This window comes from Nelusetta ayraudi, unplaced genomic scaffold, assembly GCF_046127955.1.
Source record: "Nelusetta ayraudi isolate G7.1 ecotype Tasmania unplaced genomic scaffold, CSIRO-AGI_Nayr_v1 ptg000011l, whole genome shotgun sequence".
NCBI lineage: Eukaryota > Metazoa > Chordata > Actinopteri > Tetraodontiformes > Monacanthidae > Nelusetta > Nelusetta ayraudi.
Genome location: NW_027466061.1, coordinates 22,092,436 through 22,110,017, shown reverse-complemented (window position 1 = coordinate 22,110,017; position 17,582 = coordinate 22,092,436). Strand labels below are relative to the sequence as shown.

Below are 17,582 nucleotides of genomic sequence, written 5' to 3'. Positions count from 1 at the left end.
CAATAAACGCCAAGCGTGCGTGCGTGACATTTTGTGCGGAGCTTGTGTGGATCTGACAGCATTGAAATCCTCAGAAGAACCTGACACAGACCTCCATCCTTGGCAGTTGGTGCGGAGAATAAAGTTTAAACTACGATCGGCACTTTGGTCAGAACGAAACCATGCGAGTCAATGTTGATTTTGATGAGACATGAGACAAGTTGATTTTTTTTTTTTCATCTGGAGTTCGAGGTTTTAAAGTTTGACCAACGTTGTGCCAAACTTAAAAGTCGCACGTAAAGTCACATGATGTGTCCGGAACGGCGGCTAAACCCTGCGCTAATTCGCGCGTGCGCTCACAACAATTTAACACGATTAGCAGTCTGACTCTAAAACTGGGGGGAAACTGCACCGAAAGTTCTGCCTCCTGATACCGTCCCGGACGCCCCGCAGCGCTGCGGGATGCTCGGAACTGGCACAGTGACCGAGATGCTGCTCCTTACCTGCTGTGACACTAGCAGCCTGTGCAATCAAGATGAGCGCGACTGCAAGCGTCGAATCCCTGAGCCACCTTTTCGTTTTCCACCTGGTTGTCCACTTTGACATCTCCATTGTTTTTAAACACGAAACACCCCGGGGAGAGAAAAATAAAAAAATAAAAAATCACTCCTTTCCACAAATCCCCACAAAATGTGCGTCTACGACAGCGCCATGGGTGAAAAGTATGGAGATGCACAGCCAGAACCGGGGGCCCTTCGGATCCGCTCCCCTCTGAGTCCAACTCTCACACTGATGGTCGAGGGGATCTTAAGAAGAAGGAGGGGGGGGGGGGGAATCGCGCAAGGCACTCTGCTCCACGAGAGCTGCGCGCCGTCAGGAGGCTGGACAAACGCCCTGACGCTGAACCTGAACCGTCTATCAGACACTGACACTGGAAAATCCTCTCTTCACCAAATCACACGTCGGGAAAGTTGTCCCGGGACCCGCCCCTCTGCCTTTTGGGGAGTCGGAGCATCACTGCCGTGTAACCTAATTACAGGAGCGCTGCAGTGGCTCTTACATTGAGGGCAAAGATGAACATTAAAAGAAAATTACACAGAAAATCTTCAGAAGATTGGAGCACAGGACAGGACAGGACAGAGCGCTATAAGCATCTGGAGAGGCCACGGGACTTAATGTAAACCACAAAAAGCAAACAGAGTGCAACTTCTCCTTTTAGACTTTTATTTCAAAAGAATGCAAAATGAGTCCGAATAGGACTGAGCTGATATAAATGCCTCTCCCAGCCAATGTGAAATGTTTTCCAGATTCTGAGAGTTTCCTCAAGAAGCCCGTGAAGTTATTTGTCTTGGACGTCATGGCTCGCAAGGCCTGAAAATAATTAATGGATTAAGACGACTGGAAGGAAGAATGGAAGCACAGGTGGTGGCTGGGCAGATTTTGATTTTTCAGTTTTTCTTGCCGCTGAAAGATGGCTTGAGCAGCGCAATGACAGGCAGACTCTCACACAAACTCAAAGCACGCACTGGGAAAATATCAGCATAAGGACAAGGAGGACTTTAAAAAAAAGTTTAAAACAAAAAGATTTGGCTCATGATCTTTTTTTGAGCTAAAGAACATCATGAACCAAATCTTTTTTTTTTCCCAAACATTTGTTTCCCCAAAGAAGGAGGGGAAGCTAATGCTTGAAAAAAATAATTGATTACAAAATCAGGAATAACAAAAACTAAAGAGCAGAACAATAGTTTGAGGCTCATAGATAGCAGACCAGTAGTTTGGGGCTCATAGTAGCAGACCAGAACTGGACATTCTTCCAAAGCTGCTGTCGTGTAAATGATGCTTAAATAGGATCTTTTTCAGTTTTTGAGTATTACTGCACTTGTGCCATATCTGTTGAGATAACGTGATTAACTGAGTATTTCATTTAGTCCTTCCACAGCTCAGTCACCCTGCTGTCGTTTGCTCTCGGAAGTAATTCATCAACAACATTAGAGGGGTTCTCTCTGAAGCCAGTTGCTGAGTTAAAATGGCGATGCATGGAAATCAAAATGAGAATTTGGTTGGTTGGATAATCTCAACAGCCATATTTCTGCATTCCTGGTCATTGTTAAATCTGAAACTATGACTCCACTGTCCACATGGTCACTGAAAAAACTTTGCTGGAGTATCTGAGCACTTTTCAACAGTTGTGGGATGCTATAAATAAACTCGCCATGCAGTTTTGATGAAAGTGAAGATCCACCAATAGGAAGTGTTGCCGTTTTAGTAGCTGGGTCCCCTTGTGGATAAGCAATGTTATTGGCATGCTTTTAAGGTGACTGTCAGATGATTTGTTCCAACGTTTGTTCAAGTGTTGTTTGGAGTAGTCTCCTCTTTATTACATGTGAAAAATATGCAGTGGCAATGCAAAACACTCTGTAGTCTACTTTGTCTTGGTGTGTTTGGATGCCTCAGTGGTTTACATTATTTTTCCTCCGTCTGATCCAGCGACCTGGAGCTTGCTTTACAAGTTTTTGGAGTCAACCATCGATGTTGTTTTTTTGGTTTTGCTGCTGGTCATTTTCTTTTTAGTAGTTTGGCCAGAACCTCTTGTTCATGTTGCTTCCTGGGACTGTGGCCAAAAATGTTTGGTTAAGTTTGACGAGTTCTTCAGTGTTGGCACAATGAAAAAAAACGACCTAAAGCTTAAGTCTTCGGTTTTCCTCCTGACACGACTCCAGAAGCTGACAAAAAGTACGAGCTGCCATCCAGCGGTCCCTTACAGATTTTTAGGGACAGTCTACAATTTTCTGGAAAACGTCTGTTTAGAGCGGCGCTCTTTGAAGTCGATAGCGTATTATTACAACCGATGCATTTACCACGAACAAGCACCAAGATGACATTGTATAATTATTCTATATTAAGCTCCTTACAAGGTTTTGCCCAAAGCAGCTACAGTAACAAACGAAGAACATCGTGACAGCGTATAGCCGCTGCAGCAACAGAGGGCAGCTTTAAATTCAAAAGAGTCTAAGTTTCACATACAGACTCATTTTGTTTTCCAAAAAGATTTGGATATTCATGAGTACATACGTTCTCTATGGTACAACATTTTGACAGTAAATTTCCTCATGAAATTTATGTTGTAACGCACCAGTGACTTGTTTTTTCCTCACACTTTCCAAAGTTTACAAAAACCTATGGTACATGCTCCAAGTTACCTGACCTGGTTTGACATGGAACCACTTCACACACAAATCTCCAGTTGAATCATTGCTCCATTCATCAGTTTTCCAAAACAGCTGCAGCAGGAACAACGTTTAAGACTGGATCCTGAACTCAGATGTCCTCCAGCAGACTTGAAGAGATTCATGTTGCTACAATCCAGCCAGGAGGACGTGTGTAGCTGGTTGGGATGGAGAAGGAGGCCTGCGGGATGCTACACACTCCATAAGCACTTGGTGGAATGTATGTTTGTCGGGGTATTCTTTAATTGTAGTTCTGTTGCTTTGCCCAGACAGCAACACTAGAAGGAGATGGGAATATGTGCTTTCAATTCAAAAATCTAACAAAGTCAACAGGTAAACAGACAGCCCTGCAATATTCAGACTCATCACAAACCAGGACGACAGGGAGTACATGGAAGTGACCTCAATGTGGGTAAAACCAAGGAAATAGTGATCGACTTTCACAGGTGTGCACACTCCCCCTCGACACCCATGAACATCCAGGGAAGGGACATTGTACCTGGGTCTTCATCTGAACAAAACATTGGACTGGACAGACCGTATCTACCGAAGAGCTGAGCGATCTTGAGGTGTGGTGGTCACTCCCACAAACCTACGACAAAGTTGTGACTGAAGCCATCTTCAAAGAGTTGACTGCTGGAGCATCAGCATTACGGCTGCAGATGGGAAACAACTGGACAAGCTGGCCCTGGCTTAGGTGACCCTATGTGCCATGATGAACAAGGTTCCCCACTCCCTCTGAGAGTTCCTTCAGTGACAGATTCCTTCACCCCAAGAGTATGAAGGAGATGTATCATAGGTCCTTCCTTCTTGTTGCAGTCAGACTGTACAACCTGCTACTCCCTGGAGACCACACACACACACACGCACACACACACACATGCACACACAGACACAGACACAAACACTACTCGAAAATCTCTGTAATTTTCTCCCCTTACATTATATAGACCTAAATCAGGTCATCCAACATGATGTGTGTGCAGTTTTATATAGAACCAAAGTTGTATTGAATATGCAGTAGAAAGCGCTTAAATCATGAACAGATTGTCTAAATTATGCATGCACAGACAAGATCTATCTATGCAGACTATTTTGTGTAATGGAACTACTTGGCTGCTGTATAGACTGCAAATTCCCCCCTTGTTGTAGAATACCACTGTGCATATTTGCATGCACACGTACATGGAAAGAAAAAAATATCTGATTCTATTTGATTATTGCATATATTAAAACACATTATCTTCGTTTAAATAGAAATTGGTGTCATAAACAGAGAGAATTGGCCATTTTTTCAGACACATTGCTTCAAGGTCGTTTTCTGTGGGCTTGTGATTTCACTGCCTTTTTATGTGTTAAACTGTCTTTGAGGCTAGCTTGTCTTGGCTCAAACTATAGTTTGGTGCCATTGGAAAGGCGTGTAGTTTCAGTAGGCGGAGCAAATTAACACAGACCATACTGCATCTGTGCGCAGTTTATAGATACATAACCAATTGGAGGAATGAGACATTTGAGGTAGACAGTGCAATATACCCAAGAATTGCCTAAACATTAGGTTTCACGTCATACGTGGCTTTGGATGGCTCAGATGCTATGCATGAAAAATACAATGTGGAGAATTCACAAGAGAGTGGGTGACCTCGAGCAAGTAGGGAACTCAAATAAACATATAAATCATGGTGAATTAGGGAGACAGTGAGGTCGAATAGCTCCCCTGTCAACTGAGGATGAAGTCAACTTGTGCATTTGAGAAACATGAAAGCTGGTGGAAAAGCAGATGTTGCGAGATGCATCACCACCAGCTTTGAAAGTTTGTTGATAATTTCACATAATAGAGCATTTATCTTTGTAATGAAATTTTTGAATTGAAAGATTATTTTTTAGAAAATACAATAAGCACTATCAAACATGCCTTTTTTCAAATATGGATAATATTTACTGCAGCTGGAAAGGTACAAAAAAACCCAACTTGACTGCATTTGCTCATTGTCAATGTGTTAGCATCTGGTGTCCCCATTTTACAATATAGGAAAAAAATACAATCTTAAAAGCCACTCATTTATGTTCTTCTGAGTGAAGGGGACCTTTTTCATTTCTCTGAGAAATAAAAACGGGAGATATTTTTATGCACACTGATGTGGCATTTACAGACCTTCACGGAATGTGTGGTTCTTAGAAGTTGCCTAAATAATGGCATCAGTACTGTAAGCAAGAATCCAAAACCAGTCTATGGTGATAAACAGACACGTGATCAAAATGCTAAACGTGTACTTGTCCTGCTGAGATCTCATTAGGTTGGTTTTGAGTCATCGGGGTGAAGCAGCACAACAGTTTATTCAAATCATCCTAAAATAGAATAACATGCCTATACTTGATGTGTTGTTTTAATCTAAAAATAAAATGACACAAACTTACAAAGTAACCCAGGATACTGTGACACTCCTGCTCAGCCTTGTAATAATGTTTTGTATTGATTAGCTACACTGGTAATATTGTAGGGTAAAACACACAAGCAACCTGTTTTGATGGCCAAAACAAACTTTTACCATCATGTATGATAGCAGTACTCATGATGGTAGAAACAAGTGGAAACGTTACAATGGAATTTCCGCTCAAAGAGGCACTGTGAAAAAGGTTCTAGCGGGGGCCGGGGGGGGGGGGTGTTAGACAAAATAAGGATTCAAATTTTCTCTCAGTGACTCAGTAGGAAAACTTGGGAGAAGTTCAACGTGACGGCGACACAGAGGCAAAGCACCAAATTCCAGTGCATTCACTGGCATCCATAAATACTTAACAGCCCTTGAAAACGTTCCTGTCTGCTTCACAGTGAAGGATGCCAGTGATTATCCTCTGATCCTACGCCGTTTGAAAGAATGCGTTTATGTCGGCTGCACTTCACCTCATTGCGACCAACGTGCAGCTGTAAGAAGAAGCTATGGCTCTGTGTAATTACCAAATTCTATAAAATTACCAAGCCAGGCAGTCAGATATCGCTCCACTTAACCTCACACCACAACAAGGGATGTTCTGAGATAAAAACCGCCCATCTTGTTTTCATGTTTCACATCAGATTTGTGTGATGAATGCCTTTTCTGTCTCAGCAGTGGAGTGAGTGTAATGGCAAGTTAAGTTGGAGGAATCTGCCGTAATTTCAACGTGCCCTGAGCATCTCGTATTTCATGAGCCAAAGTCTCCCTGAGCCCTGTCTACAGCCGTCAGCAGTAAAAACTGATAATGGAGAGACACTGGAAAGTGAAGGCTTTCAGACACCGCCAAGTGCACATGCGCACACACACGCGCCCGCGCGCGCACACACAGGCACACACCTGTTGCAAACTAATATAATGCCATCTTTCGCTCTACTTGATAGCACAGCAACAAAGATGAACCGTAAAAGCTAAAGGAAAGAGAGGAAAAGGAGAGAAACCCTGGCAGATGAAGACAAAATTGTGACAACGCTTGATTCTGTGACCTCTCCTCTCCCCCTGCACCATCCCTTTCTTTTTTTCTGGACTCAAAACACAGCGGGGGTTTCCGCCGTTTAGAGGTCACAAACGTTCGACATTATTGCAAGCTGAGGTCAAGCATGAAACCTTGTCATCACTCCTGACTTGTCACTCAGGGATTTTCATTTCATCTTTTTGAGCACTTATTCACAGTGACAGCGCTGAAGCAGCGACGGACAATGTCAGCAACACTTTCACACATGTGAATAATCATGGGTCGATAAAAAAGGATGAGACACTGGGAATTGTGAAAGATGAGATGACAATGGTATTAAAACGTCACATGTGAGTGACAACAGCAGATGTTCACCACTATTATTTACAATATTAATAAAGGTTTCTTGGCTAAAATGATAAGTCTTAGTTGGTTACTGGGCAAATCTAAGTAAAACAAAAAAAAATAATGCTGTCACAGACAGTTTTGGTTGTGATGGGCAGGGCCGTGGGGGCCCTAGGCTAAGATGCTGTTTGGGAGCCTCTAGTTTGTCAAACTGTGATGAAGAGATTCCTATCCCTTTAGATGGTCTACTAAGATACCACAATCTATTACACTTCATGAGCAAAACAGGCTATCGGTAAAATAAACATTGAGCGTTGAGCCACTTAGGCAAGTAAAAGTGATTAAAAAACACTATAATACAAGGAAAAGAATCCTCTATATGTCAATAAATAGAAGAGATTGAGTATTTATAAATAAAAAATGTTTACTTTAAATAAGAAAATCCAACAAACCAACAAGTGCAACAATAAAAACAAACCAACACTTAAAATAATGCTTAATTACCTTAGTCTCACATTTATCAGCATAAGACCTAATAATAAGACACATTATTCACCTGCACAGAAGGAGGTTCTAAGGAACGTGATGGTCCTGGAGCTTCCTGGTCAGGATGTTCGGGAGATCCGTCTGGCTCAATGTTTGGAGCTCCAAAATATTTTAGTATTTGCTCCTGCAAAGACAAAGCTCATTGGATCATCAAGCAAAATAAAGGAAAATTAAAATGTATTTGTTTTTAGATTAAACATTGTGATTGCAGTGTCCCTTTAAAGATTTACCCAATTACAAAATATTCACTTTTAAGAGTTTTTGCAGTAGTTTACACACTGTACTCGTAATAAAACTAAGATAAATGATCCACTGTCACAATAGTCTAAAATAGTCAACACCATGCCAAACAAAATAATAATTCTCCATAAAATATTTCTTTGAATTATAAAACAGTAGCACACTTCTAATTAGGGGCCTATAAAATATACAGTATGCGCAGTTCTGGGGTCAGTCAGTCATTCCCATGGCAGGGCAGGCCAACTTGGCAGGACATGGCCAACTTTCATAAAACAAACAAAAAAGCTGAGTTCATGACAAATAAATATTAACCAGCCAGCTTACATTTATCTAACGCTAGCTAGCTGGCTAGCAGGACAAATAAACAAACTTGAGGGAAACAAACTCCACCTTCCAAGCCCACATCACCGACAAATAACTTACCTTCATCCTTTGCCCCATTTTTCTTCATCAGTTTCTTTCTTTCTTTATTTTTTCCCGATTTTCTGAACCGGGGTGATAACTCCTTTTTGATGCCATTGTGCTGTTTGTTTGTTTGTTTGTAACCATCTTGCTAACGGGAACGAATGGTAGCTGTCAATCATTCCCATCTTCTTTTTTTAAGAGACTTTATTCACAGGTTTAATCATTCCCATCATACCTTATCGGCGTCACCGTCCCGTTACGTCACTAACTGCGACAGTGCGGTCCAACGACCTAATAATGGCAAAAAAAAAAAAACAGCCACAGCTTATTATTTCAGTTTATTTTATTTATAGCCAACGTTTGTTTTTTTTTCAGCATATAAGGGGTGTAATAAACCTAGGAGATAGCTACAGATAAAAAAAACAAAACAAAAACAATTTTTTTTTTTAATTCTCCTCAGAGAAGAGGCTGAACATACAGCTTTGGGGCCACCAGGGGACTCTGGGGCCCCCTGGTGGCTTGGGGGCCCTAGGCCTTCGCCTTGTTCACCTAGACAGCAAGAAATGGCTCTGGTGAAGGATGACGAGTAATGGCGTTACTGTAATCAGTACTGTAACAGTGAAATGTAACCAGTTCGTTGTAGTGAATGTATCTGTTACTGGTCACATATTAGTGATGTGAAATTAGTGATTAGGAAAAAAAGAGTACTGGAGTCACACTGTGTTTACGGTAATCACCTGTGGAGGACACTGTAGTTTTTTAGTGTTATGTTCAGTAAATACTTGCTTGAATTGAAGCGTGTTAGTTTCACCGCTGCTGTGTCCAGACATTTGGGTGCATTAATAGCTCAGCCACTGTGACTGTGCAGTGGATCATGTTCACATATCTGCGTGTCTTTACACAAATTGGATGCACGGACGTGGACAGAGAACAGAAAGTTTGCTACATACAGTCTGAGGTCGGTGGGGATACTTGCAGTAACAGTAACTTGTTACTAGCATGCTGAGTGGTTTGGTTACTAAGCTACTGCCATTTGTCTGAACTCCTCCAAAGAGAAAACGCCTCTGGACATTTGAACGGGTTGGCTGGTTGGCAGGGTTTCCTTTATTAAACATTTACGCAGGGAAACTTCTTTTCGCTCTGGCCAGTAGTTATTTGGGGTAACTGCTTCACAAATGCATTTAAATTGTTTCCCATTTTATTGTCAGCACTTGAATGCCAACTCTTCATTTTAGTCCGAGCGCCTGCTGTTTCCTCAAATTAGCCTGAGCACCTACATGAACTTGTTAGCCTCACAAATTTAAACTCGATACAATTGTTTTGCTATTAAAGTCAAAGGAGCATTGAGCGGTTAAAATCGTCCATTTAGCTACTAGCGCAGCATCTGAACGTCAACTAAAACGACGCGGGTAAAGGGCTCATTTTGAAATATTTAGGCAACAGTTGGAGGAGAAACTGCTGCACAGAGAAACACACAATCCACCTCCGTCCAAATTAAGACAAGTGTGAACAGAAACTAAATAACAAGCAACAGTGTGTTTATTCATTAGAAGCTCTGTTGTGATTACGTAGCAGTCCAGCTGGCACTGCTGCGTGGATTACCACTCCGTTTCAAACAGACACTGGGGCGGAGGAAAATTTCACTCCAACCAGCAAAATGTCTCAGCATCTACGTGAACTGACGAATTGGAATAAAATTCTCCTACGTCAACATTCATTCTTCACTGACGGTAAGTTCCAGTAGTTGGAGATCCACTTTTCAGCCCGGTTTCACCTTGAGCATCGCAATTCTTGCTCTTTAGCTTTTAAAGTGCTAATTCTAAAACTCTCAGAGTAACACAGGAAATATATGTGGATGCAAATCCTTGAGCATGGAGAGGCCATCTGTTTGGTTAGGCTGATTGTAAATCATTCTGTGCAAAAGAGCTCCCAGGGTTTAACATTTTCAAATGCTGCACCCATTTATTGGCGTCTTTCTTGTCACTGATACACTGCACATTTATATTTGGCATTCCTTGCTTCACACTCTTTGGCTGGTTCCAAGTACCTGAGTGATGTTCCATTTATCAGGTAGTTAAAGGGGCAGCATGTAATGTAATTTCATCGTTAGATGTCTTGCCTTGGCTCCCTTTGTGGCTACGCTTTTAGCATGACATTTTGTTATTAGAACCACTGTTTTTTGGTATCTGTCACAGTGTAATGACACGCATTACTATCAGCAGTGGGAGGGGCCACAGACAGGTATCGACAGCTGGTCATATTCAGTCGTTTTGCAACTATTTTTGGCGGTCACTGTTGGCCGAATGATAGAATGCAGGTTTTTGGCATTTTGTTAGACTCCTTCTTGAAATGGCAAACTCTGTCCATCTTTATATATAGTCAATGGGCTGCCAGTTTGTCGTAGGGCCAACACAGACGGAGAAACAACCATCCACACTCAGACTCAGGCTTACGGACAATTTAGAGTTACCAATCAACCTAAAGTACATGTCTGTGGACTGTGGGAGGCAACCCAGAGAGGCACAGGGAGAACATTCCACAAAGAAAGGCCCAAGTTGGAACCAAACCAGTGCTAACCACTGCCCCACCTCGCAACCCTCGATAATGAATGCGTTACGATATAAACCACAACTCTTAAGACATAATTTGAACCTCGCAATGACACAATTTTAACGACCCTCCTGGAGAGCAAGAATGGAAATTTGATGTTCATTTCATTTTTTCATTCATTGTTTTCTGTCTTATTTTTATTTTTATTTATTTTTTTTTTTTGGGGGGGGTTACACTTGAATACAGACTGCTCTATCTAGACAGCATAACTTCCCTCTACCCTCCATGCCACAAATGTGCGGGTGGGGTGTCTCAGTGAGAAACTTTGAATTAGAGCTGCTGTCAGCACAAGTAAGAAATTTAAAGCACGTATGTGCGCCAAACTACATACTGTATTGTTTCGTTGAGCCACACCTCAGAATGCTGGCAGAGTCTCAACGCTGCAGGAATAATGCAGAGCATCAACTTGTTTAACAAAATCTCTGATGATCTCATAGCTGCTTTTCCTATATTAGTGATCTGTTGTTGGTTATTGGTTTTCAGACCAGTGTATGTTGAAAATTCATGTATACATTAAACGTTTACTCCTTCCCCAGTTTGTCTGCATGCCAAAACCTCCTGACAAACTGATAACCAATGAAGTAATAAAAAAGGTTAAACAAAGATTAATTTCACTTAGAGACATCTGTGACTGCATCACCCCACCCCAAATCATGAATTGGTTAAAAAACAAACCACAAAGGCATGGGATTGTTGCGTGTGCTCGCATTAAAGCAGCTCAAGGTAACTTGAGCTTGCTACGAGTTTGCTACGACAATAACGTCGTAGCAAACATTCAACACTTTTATCATCGTCTTTCATCGAGGTTACTTATTGGGTTCCATTCCATCAGTTTACAATCTTATGCATTTGTAATAGTTGTATGTAAGAGTGCCTCTAAATAAACGTGGCGTTGCCGTAAAGTGGTTCGTCCGGCGTGTCGGGTCGCGCTTGAAAGTTACGCAGTGCAGTTACAGCCGGCACAAACCCCCTCTCGCTACAGAGGCGGCACCATTGATCCTATTAATCATTTATCTACCGCTTTTCTGAGTTTGGAATCATCATTTTATGGTCGAAAAGTTACCTGGAGCTGCTTCAAAGACTGGGTTGTGGGACCAAATAAGGAAAAATAAAGTAAATAACAACGATCCAGTAAAATTATCCACAACTAAGGCAGTTTTAGAAGAACTAATTCATTCCATTTGCAATGAGAGAGACTTTTAACAATCATTACATGTAATTTAATTTACAATGAAAAGGCCCAATTCATTGCTGTGGCCATTCTCCCTCATCCCAGTTCTATATTGACTGTGGAATGGGTGAAAGTAGTAGCAGGAGTAGCTTGCTGTCTGTTTTCCATGTACATCATCTCCCACAGTGTATGTACTGGCTGCTTCCCAAAATAGTGGTTTCTGGTTACTCTGAGCGCCAGCTGGATGGAGCATTGTTTCCACGCTGCTGGTAAGCTGCTCTGCCTATATTTGAGCCTCTGCAGGCTCTTCCAGCATTCCAATCAGACGTTGACACTGTCAGAGGCAGGCCTGAGGTGGAAAACCAGTGAGTAGGCAGATGTAGAACAGTTGTTTCACTCTCTCCCTACCTCCATCTCTCCTCGGGGCTCAACCTTGTCATGGTTCCTCAAGCTCCAGAACTTGTCAACTTGTTAACTTCTGCAGGAAGGCAGAAATAAAACATTTTCTGTATCGAAGTGTTCCCACATAAATCTAAAGTTGTTTTTCAATTATAGCCCGACATCCCATATATCCATTTTCTGCCACCACTTATCCCACGCTGCCGCTGCCTAGCCCAGCTGTCTTAGGGTTAAAGCAGAGTTACGCCCTTGACAAGCTGCCAACATTTCGCACTGCCATATAGACACAAGTATACATCACATCTACACCTGCCGCCAATTAAGAGTTGCTACTTAGCTTAAAGGAGCACATCTTTGGGCTGTGGAAGAAAGCTGCAGTACCTGGAAACACAAAGGGGGAACAAACAAACTACCTACAGAGGGGCTACTGCGCTTTGGAATTGAACCTGCGACCTTCTTGATGTGAGGTGACAGTGTTAACCCATGCTACAGTAGCTGGGTTTCCATTCTCCTTAGAAATGCACAAAAGCTAAACAGTGAAATAAAAGAACTTGTAATGGAAACTCCTGAATTTTGAAAAACCTCTCAAACATTGCTACTGTCAATATAATGTGAACTGTACCAACACTTCACCTGTTTTGAGCATCAATCTTGAAAGATTTCAGTGAAAAACGTTTTTCTTTTTTAGAGCTATTATATTTAGCAAAAAACTGGATCACCTCACTGTGAAATCCATTGGAACTTTTCATATTGAATATGCATCCTCCATAAGCCAAAGGAGGAGGTTCAACTCTGAAGAAAACTTCACGAACAAGCATGCCATTCAATATGACTGTCTATCTAAATTACCCACACTGACTGTGCCCTTCACACAACATTGTTCACCACATAATACATTTTATGTGCCAGTAAAATGGTGGTAATGACATTGTTGTGCAACTACCATCAGCAGGACATCTGAGTTTGGTTTTTTTTACAAGCAAACCCATTCATGCAAAACTTTATTAGCTAAAAATGATACAGTAATTACAGTCATTATTTTTCTGACCTGCATAGTTTCAGAAGGTCTAAACCAGGCATGGGCAAACTATGGCCTGGGGCCCAGATGTGGCTCGTTAAGCTTTATAATCCGGCCTGCTGAACTTGAAGAAATGATATTAATAGTGAGTAAGTCCTAAAATAGCTGTATCCCATCCATATTTTCAGTGTTTTAAGAGTCATTTCAAGAAAGAGCTAAATACAGTGGGACTTCAAAGACACATATTTTGTTGTAACTTTGCTTGTGTTCATTTTCAATTGACGAAGCACGTTTTGTACATATACCATGATATTTTTTTTCCTTCTATGATGTGGGTCACCAAAATACTCCATCCATCTGCTCCTGGTTCGGCACCTCTGTCACATTTTAGAAATTGTTGCGTGCCGCGTGTCAAAAAGTTTGCCCACCCCGGTCTAAACTTAAAGCATACCAGGGCGTCTGTAGCTCAGAAGGTAGAATGAGTTGTCCAATGACGGAAAAGGTGACAGTTCAAAGCTCACTCCATCCCAATCTCCTTCGTTGTGCCCTTGGGAAAGACCCATATTGCTTCATATGAATGTGAGTCAATGAACACAAGGCGTTGCTTCGACGCAGCTCTGCAAAAAGTCAGCAAACTGTCAGAGGGCAGGAGGCTCGTTTGAACAAATGTTAGGCCAGTTTATTTTTGCATGACAAAATCATATCTCTCTTGCCGAACTCTTCTGCGCGCACACGCTAAATCCTTCTACGGTCTTGATGGCTTTTCTAGCTATAAAGTGCTTCAATTAAAACAATTTTTTGCTCATTGATAAAGACAGTCGATCTATGAAGGCCTTTTACTCATCACACCTTTCATAGCCCTTTGCTGTTAGGGTTTGCTTGCCAAAGCTTATTCCACCCTGTTTTGAGCACTCCTCAATGACCAGAAGTTGAAATTCTTAAGGAAGGCTTCATTTTGTTGCATTCAAATAAAATGCACATTGGTCTTCTGTCGAAGTCATCCTAAGAAAGAGACAGTCACACACGTCTCTCCAAACATCCCCACAGGCCTGTGCACAGCACACACACTGTCAGGCCGGGACTAGACGCAGGACTCAGAGGTTTCAGGAAACAAGTAAATTTATTATACACGCAATTGAAACTCAGGCCGGAGAGATCAAACAAATAGGCTGTGAAACTCCTATCATCTCTGAGCCATCGGGGATAAATAATTGAAAACAGAAAATCACTCCTGAGGAAGCCAAGGGACTAACGTCCAAAATAATAAAAAAAATAAAATAAATCTAGTCGAAGACATTAACAAAATTAAAATCACTCGCAAGGACGAAAAAGGCTAAATTACAAACAAAAGTCTACAAAAAAAGAGGGGGAACTCTGAACATAAATCACTGGCCAATATCTAATAATAAAACTTTGTATTAACAAAAAAAATAAATAATAGATAACTCGCTCGACCTCGAGGAACAACTGGCTTCCTGTATAATCTTGTGCTGTGGCTGTGAGCAGGTGCAGGGCTAGACGGGACAGACAAAGACACTCTGGCACAACACAAGCAGAACACAGACTATTTAAACACACAGGGTAACAAGGCACAGGTGGAAACAATTGGTAATTGGGTCAAACGCACAGGTGGAACATGAGGAGGGGGGCGTGATCTGAAACGAGAGGAAGCTGAGTTAAGCTGTCAAAATAAAACAGGAAATGACGAGACAAAACCCCAAGACAAGACCTCACCACGGTGTGACACACACCTTTCAGGGGTCTCTGTCATCCTCTTGAACTGGATAACATGTTTGCCCCTTATTAACAGCAACATTAAACAAACGTCAGGAATGCTGCAATATGAAGACGAGTGTGGTTGATTGTGCGGCAAGAACGAAGTACGAAGAATTTTAATTGCCTGATTTCAAAATGAGGAACAATTGCACTCCTGTGCGCTACGGGCATTACCACCGCTGTAAGTTCGATTAGTTCAAGTAGCTGTTTAGTGGCTGATCTGATCAAGTCAGTGCAGATTTCAAGTGTAAGCAGATTTGTTACTTATCAATGTTTCCCGTTTTTTAAAAAATACATTAATAAAAATATCTATTTTATCTGTCAAAGTACATGCAGACATGCATTCGGTTTGTGGGATTCTTTATTCCTCTTCTGTTCGGTATTTCTTCTTGGCTTGTTTTGCCCATTGGGGGGATTGACTGGTTCTTCTCCAATGTTCTGTCCTCTAGGTCCATTATTATTGTTGCATGTTTGTATAATGTTCTGACTATGGATAGTTTGTGTGTCGTGGGGTGTTCAGATGTCCATAAAAGATGTTGGTCTGTGTGTGTGGGTTTCCTGTGGATTTTTATTTTAATGTATTTTTATATCTAGTAAGGCTATGGTTTGTTCTAGTTCTTCCTTGTGTAAATGTTATAGTTCCAGTGATGTCTAGGGTGTTGAGGTGATCTGTTAGCTGTTGGGTGTGTCCTGTTTTTACTTTTTACAAGATGTCATCGACGTACCTTTTCCATAATATAGGATATAGGATAATATAGGATATATAATATATATATCCATATATATCCGTAATATCTTCTGGTGCAGATGTTATGGCCTTTTTTTCCAGGTCTTCCATGAAGAAACTGCATATAATAGCTGACAGTGGATGTGCCATTGCAATACCTTATTTTTGTCTGTGTATCTTTTTTTTTTAATTGGAAGTAAGTTGATGTGGCGATGAACTAGAGAAGTTGTATGGTGTCTTGGACGGTAAACTTGGTGCATTTATTGAGGGTTCTGTCTGTTTGGAGCCAGTTCTGAACTATGTGAATGGTGGCTTGTATTGGTGTTTTTGTGAAGAGTGATACGACGTCATTTGAGATTAAGGGTGAATTCCAATTCCTCCCTTAACCCTCAATCTCAACCCTCAATCTCAAAAATGTGCGCTCCCGCGAGGTGCAAGTGCTGTCCCGATTCTAAGAACGTCAAGTTGAGGGAGGAGTTTAAGGGCTGCATCGCCCTCAATATTGAGATTCTCCGGCACCACCCTTGGCAGTAAGGGCTACCCAGAAGGCATTGTGTATTTTCGCCAAGACATCTTTGAAAAAGATGGCGATGTAAAAGCGAGCTACAAATGGAAGTTTTTTCTTAGTTAATAAAGATATAAATATTACGAAACCATTTTATTGTCTTAGTTTAAGACTTTTTTATGGATTATTGACATCGTTGTTGCGTAACATTTTTTTTTTTACTTTACGAGGTTTGTCAACCGGACCGGCGGTCCCGGCTTCACGTTACTTGTGTACCTCGTTGTGTAGCGAAGGAGGACTTCTTCCTTTTTCGCCGTCTTTTTGTTTTTCTCCTTCTTCTTCGTCGTTGTCGTCTTCTTGACAGACTGGACGTAGCTTTGGCGTAAGGCCGCCCCCCACAGTCTGAAGACGTAACTGCACTTAAGGGGTGTCCCATTTCTAAGCCCTTACACTTAGTTTTGAGGGCCAAAGATTGAGGGTTAAGGGCGAGGGTTGAGATTGAGGAGTTAAGGGAGGAATTGGAATTGGCCCTAATATTTCGTCCGGGCCCAGTTTGATGTTTTTCGATTCTTTTGCTAGTTCGGGGCCCGGGATGATGAACAGGGACGAGGGAGTCTACATGCTTTCTCACACCTGGAGCAGCATCCTGGACAGCGGGGGGCATGACGAGTCACACACGCCACCCAGTGCCAAGGTAGGACAAACAGAACCCATGTCTGACATGACTAACAAAAGAAATCCACAAATCTATGAAAACTGAAGACATAATGAACACAATTGTACTATAGTCAGAGTGGTCTTGACATGTGCGTGTCAGTCCAGTGCCTACAGCAGTTGGATGATAGGGTCAAAGTGTGGAGAAGACGTGGAGAACGTTATGCTGATTGCTGCACCGACAGAGTAACATCTTTTGGTGGAAGCAGTGTGATGGTGTGAGGCTCCCTCACTGGAAAAACATGGCTTGTCATCATTGGAGGTAATCTCAATGCAGAGAGATATGGTGATGATTATTATTGTATTATAACAATATATCAGAGGTTGCGTTAACTGGATATTTTCCATCATTGACAGATTTTTTTTTTAGACTGTGACAGAAAAATCTGAAGGCTATGAGTCATTTTGACCGTTTGCAATTCACAAACGGTGAATTGCAAACTGTGGTCACCAAGTGGTCAACTGAGGTCACCAAGTGG

At 41.7% G+C, this 17,582-nt stretch overlaps 1 protein-coding gene across 5 annotated transcripts in view; it reads right to left on the bottom strand.

Annotated features, from left to right (window-relative positions):
* The window catches only part of LOC142885473 (collagen alpha-1(XI) chain-like), a 95,335-nt gene extending 87,673 nt beyond the window's left edge, over nucleotides 1–7,662 (bottom strand). For 4 of the 5 annotated variants that reach the window (XM_076021946.1, XM_076021949.1, XM_076021947.1 and 1 more), the window contains exon 1: nucleotides 483–893. In XM_076021946.1, coding sequence (XP_075878061.1) covers nucleotides 483–591 — 109 coding nt within the window. In that variant the 5' untranslated portion in view covers nucleotides 592–893. Of the gene's footprint in view, nucleotides 1–482; nucleotides 894–7,548 lie in introns of those variants that run through there. The other variant, XM_076021948.1, reaches the window with a different exon arrangement.
* Nucleotides 7,663–17,582: the final 9,920 nt, after the last annotated feature.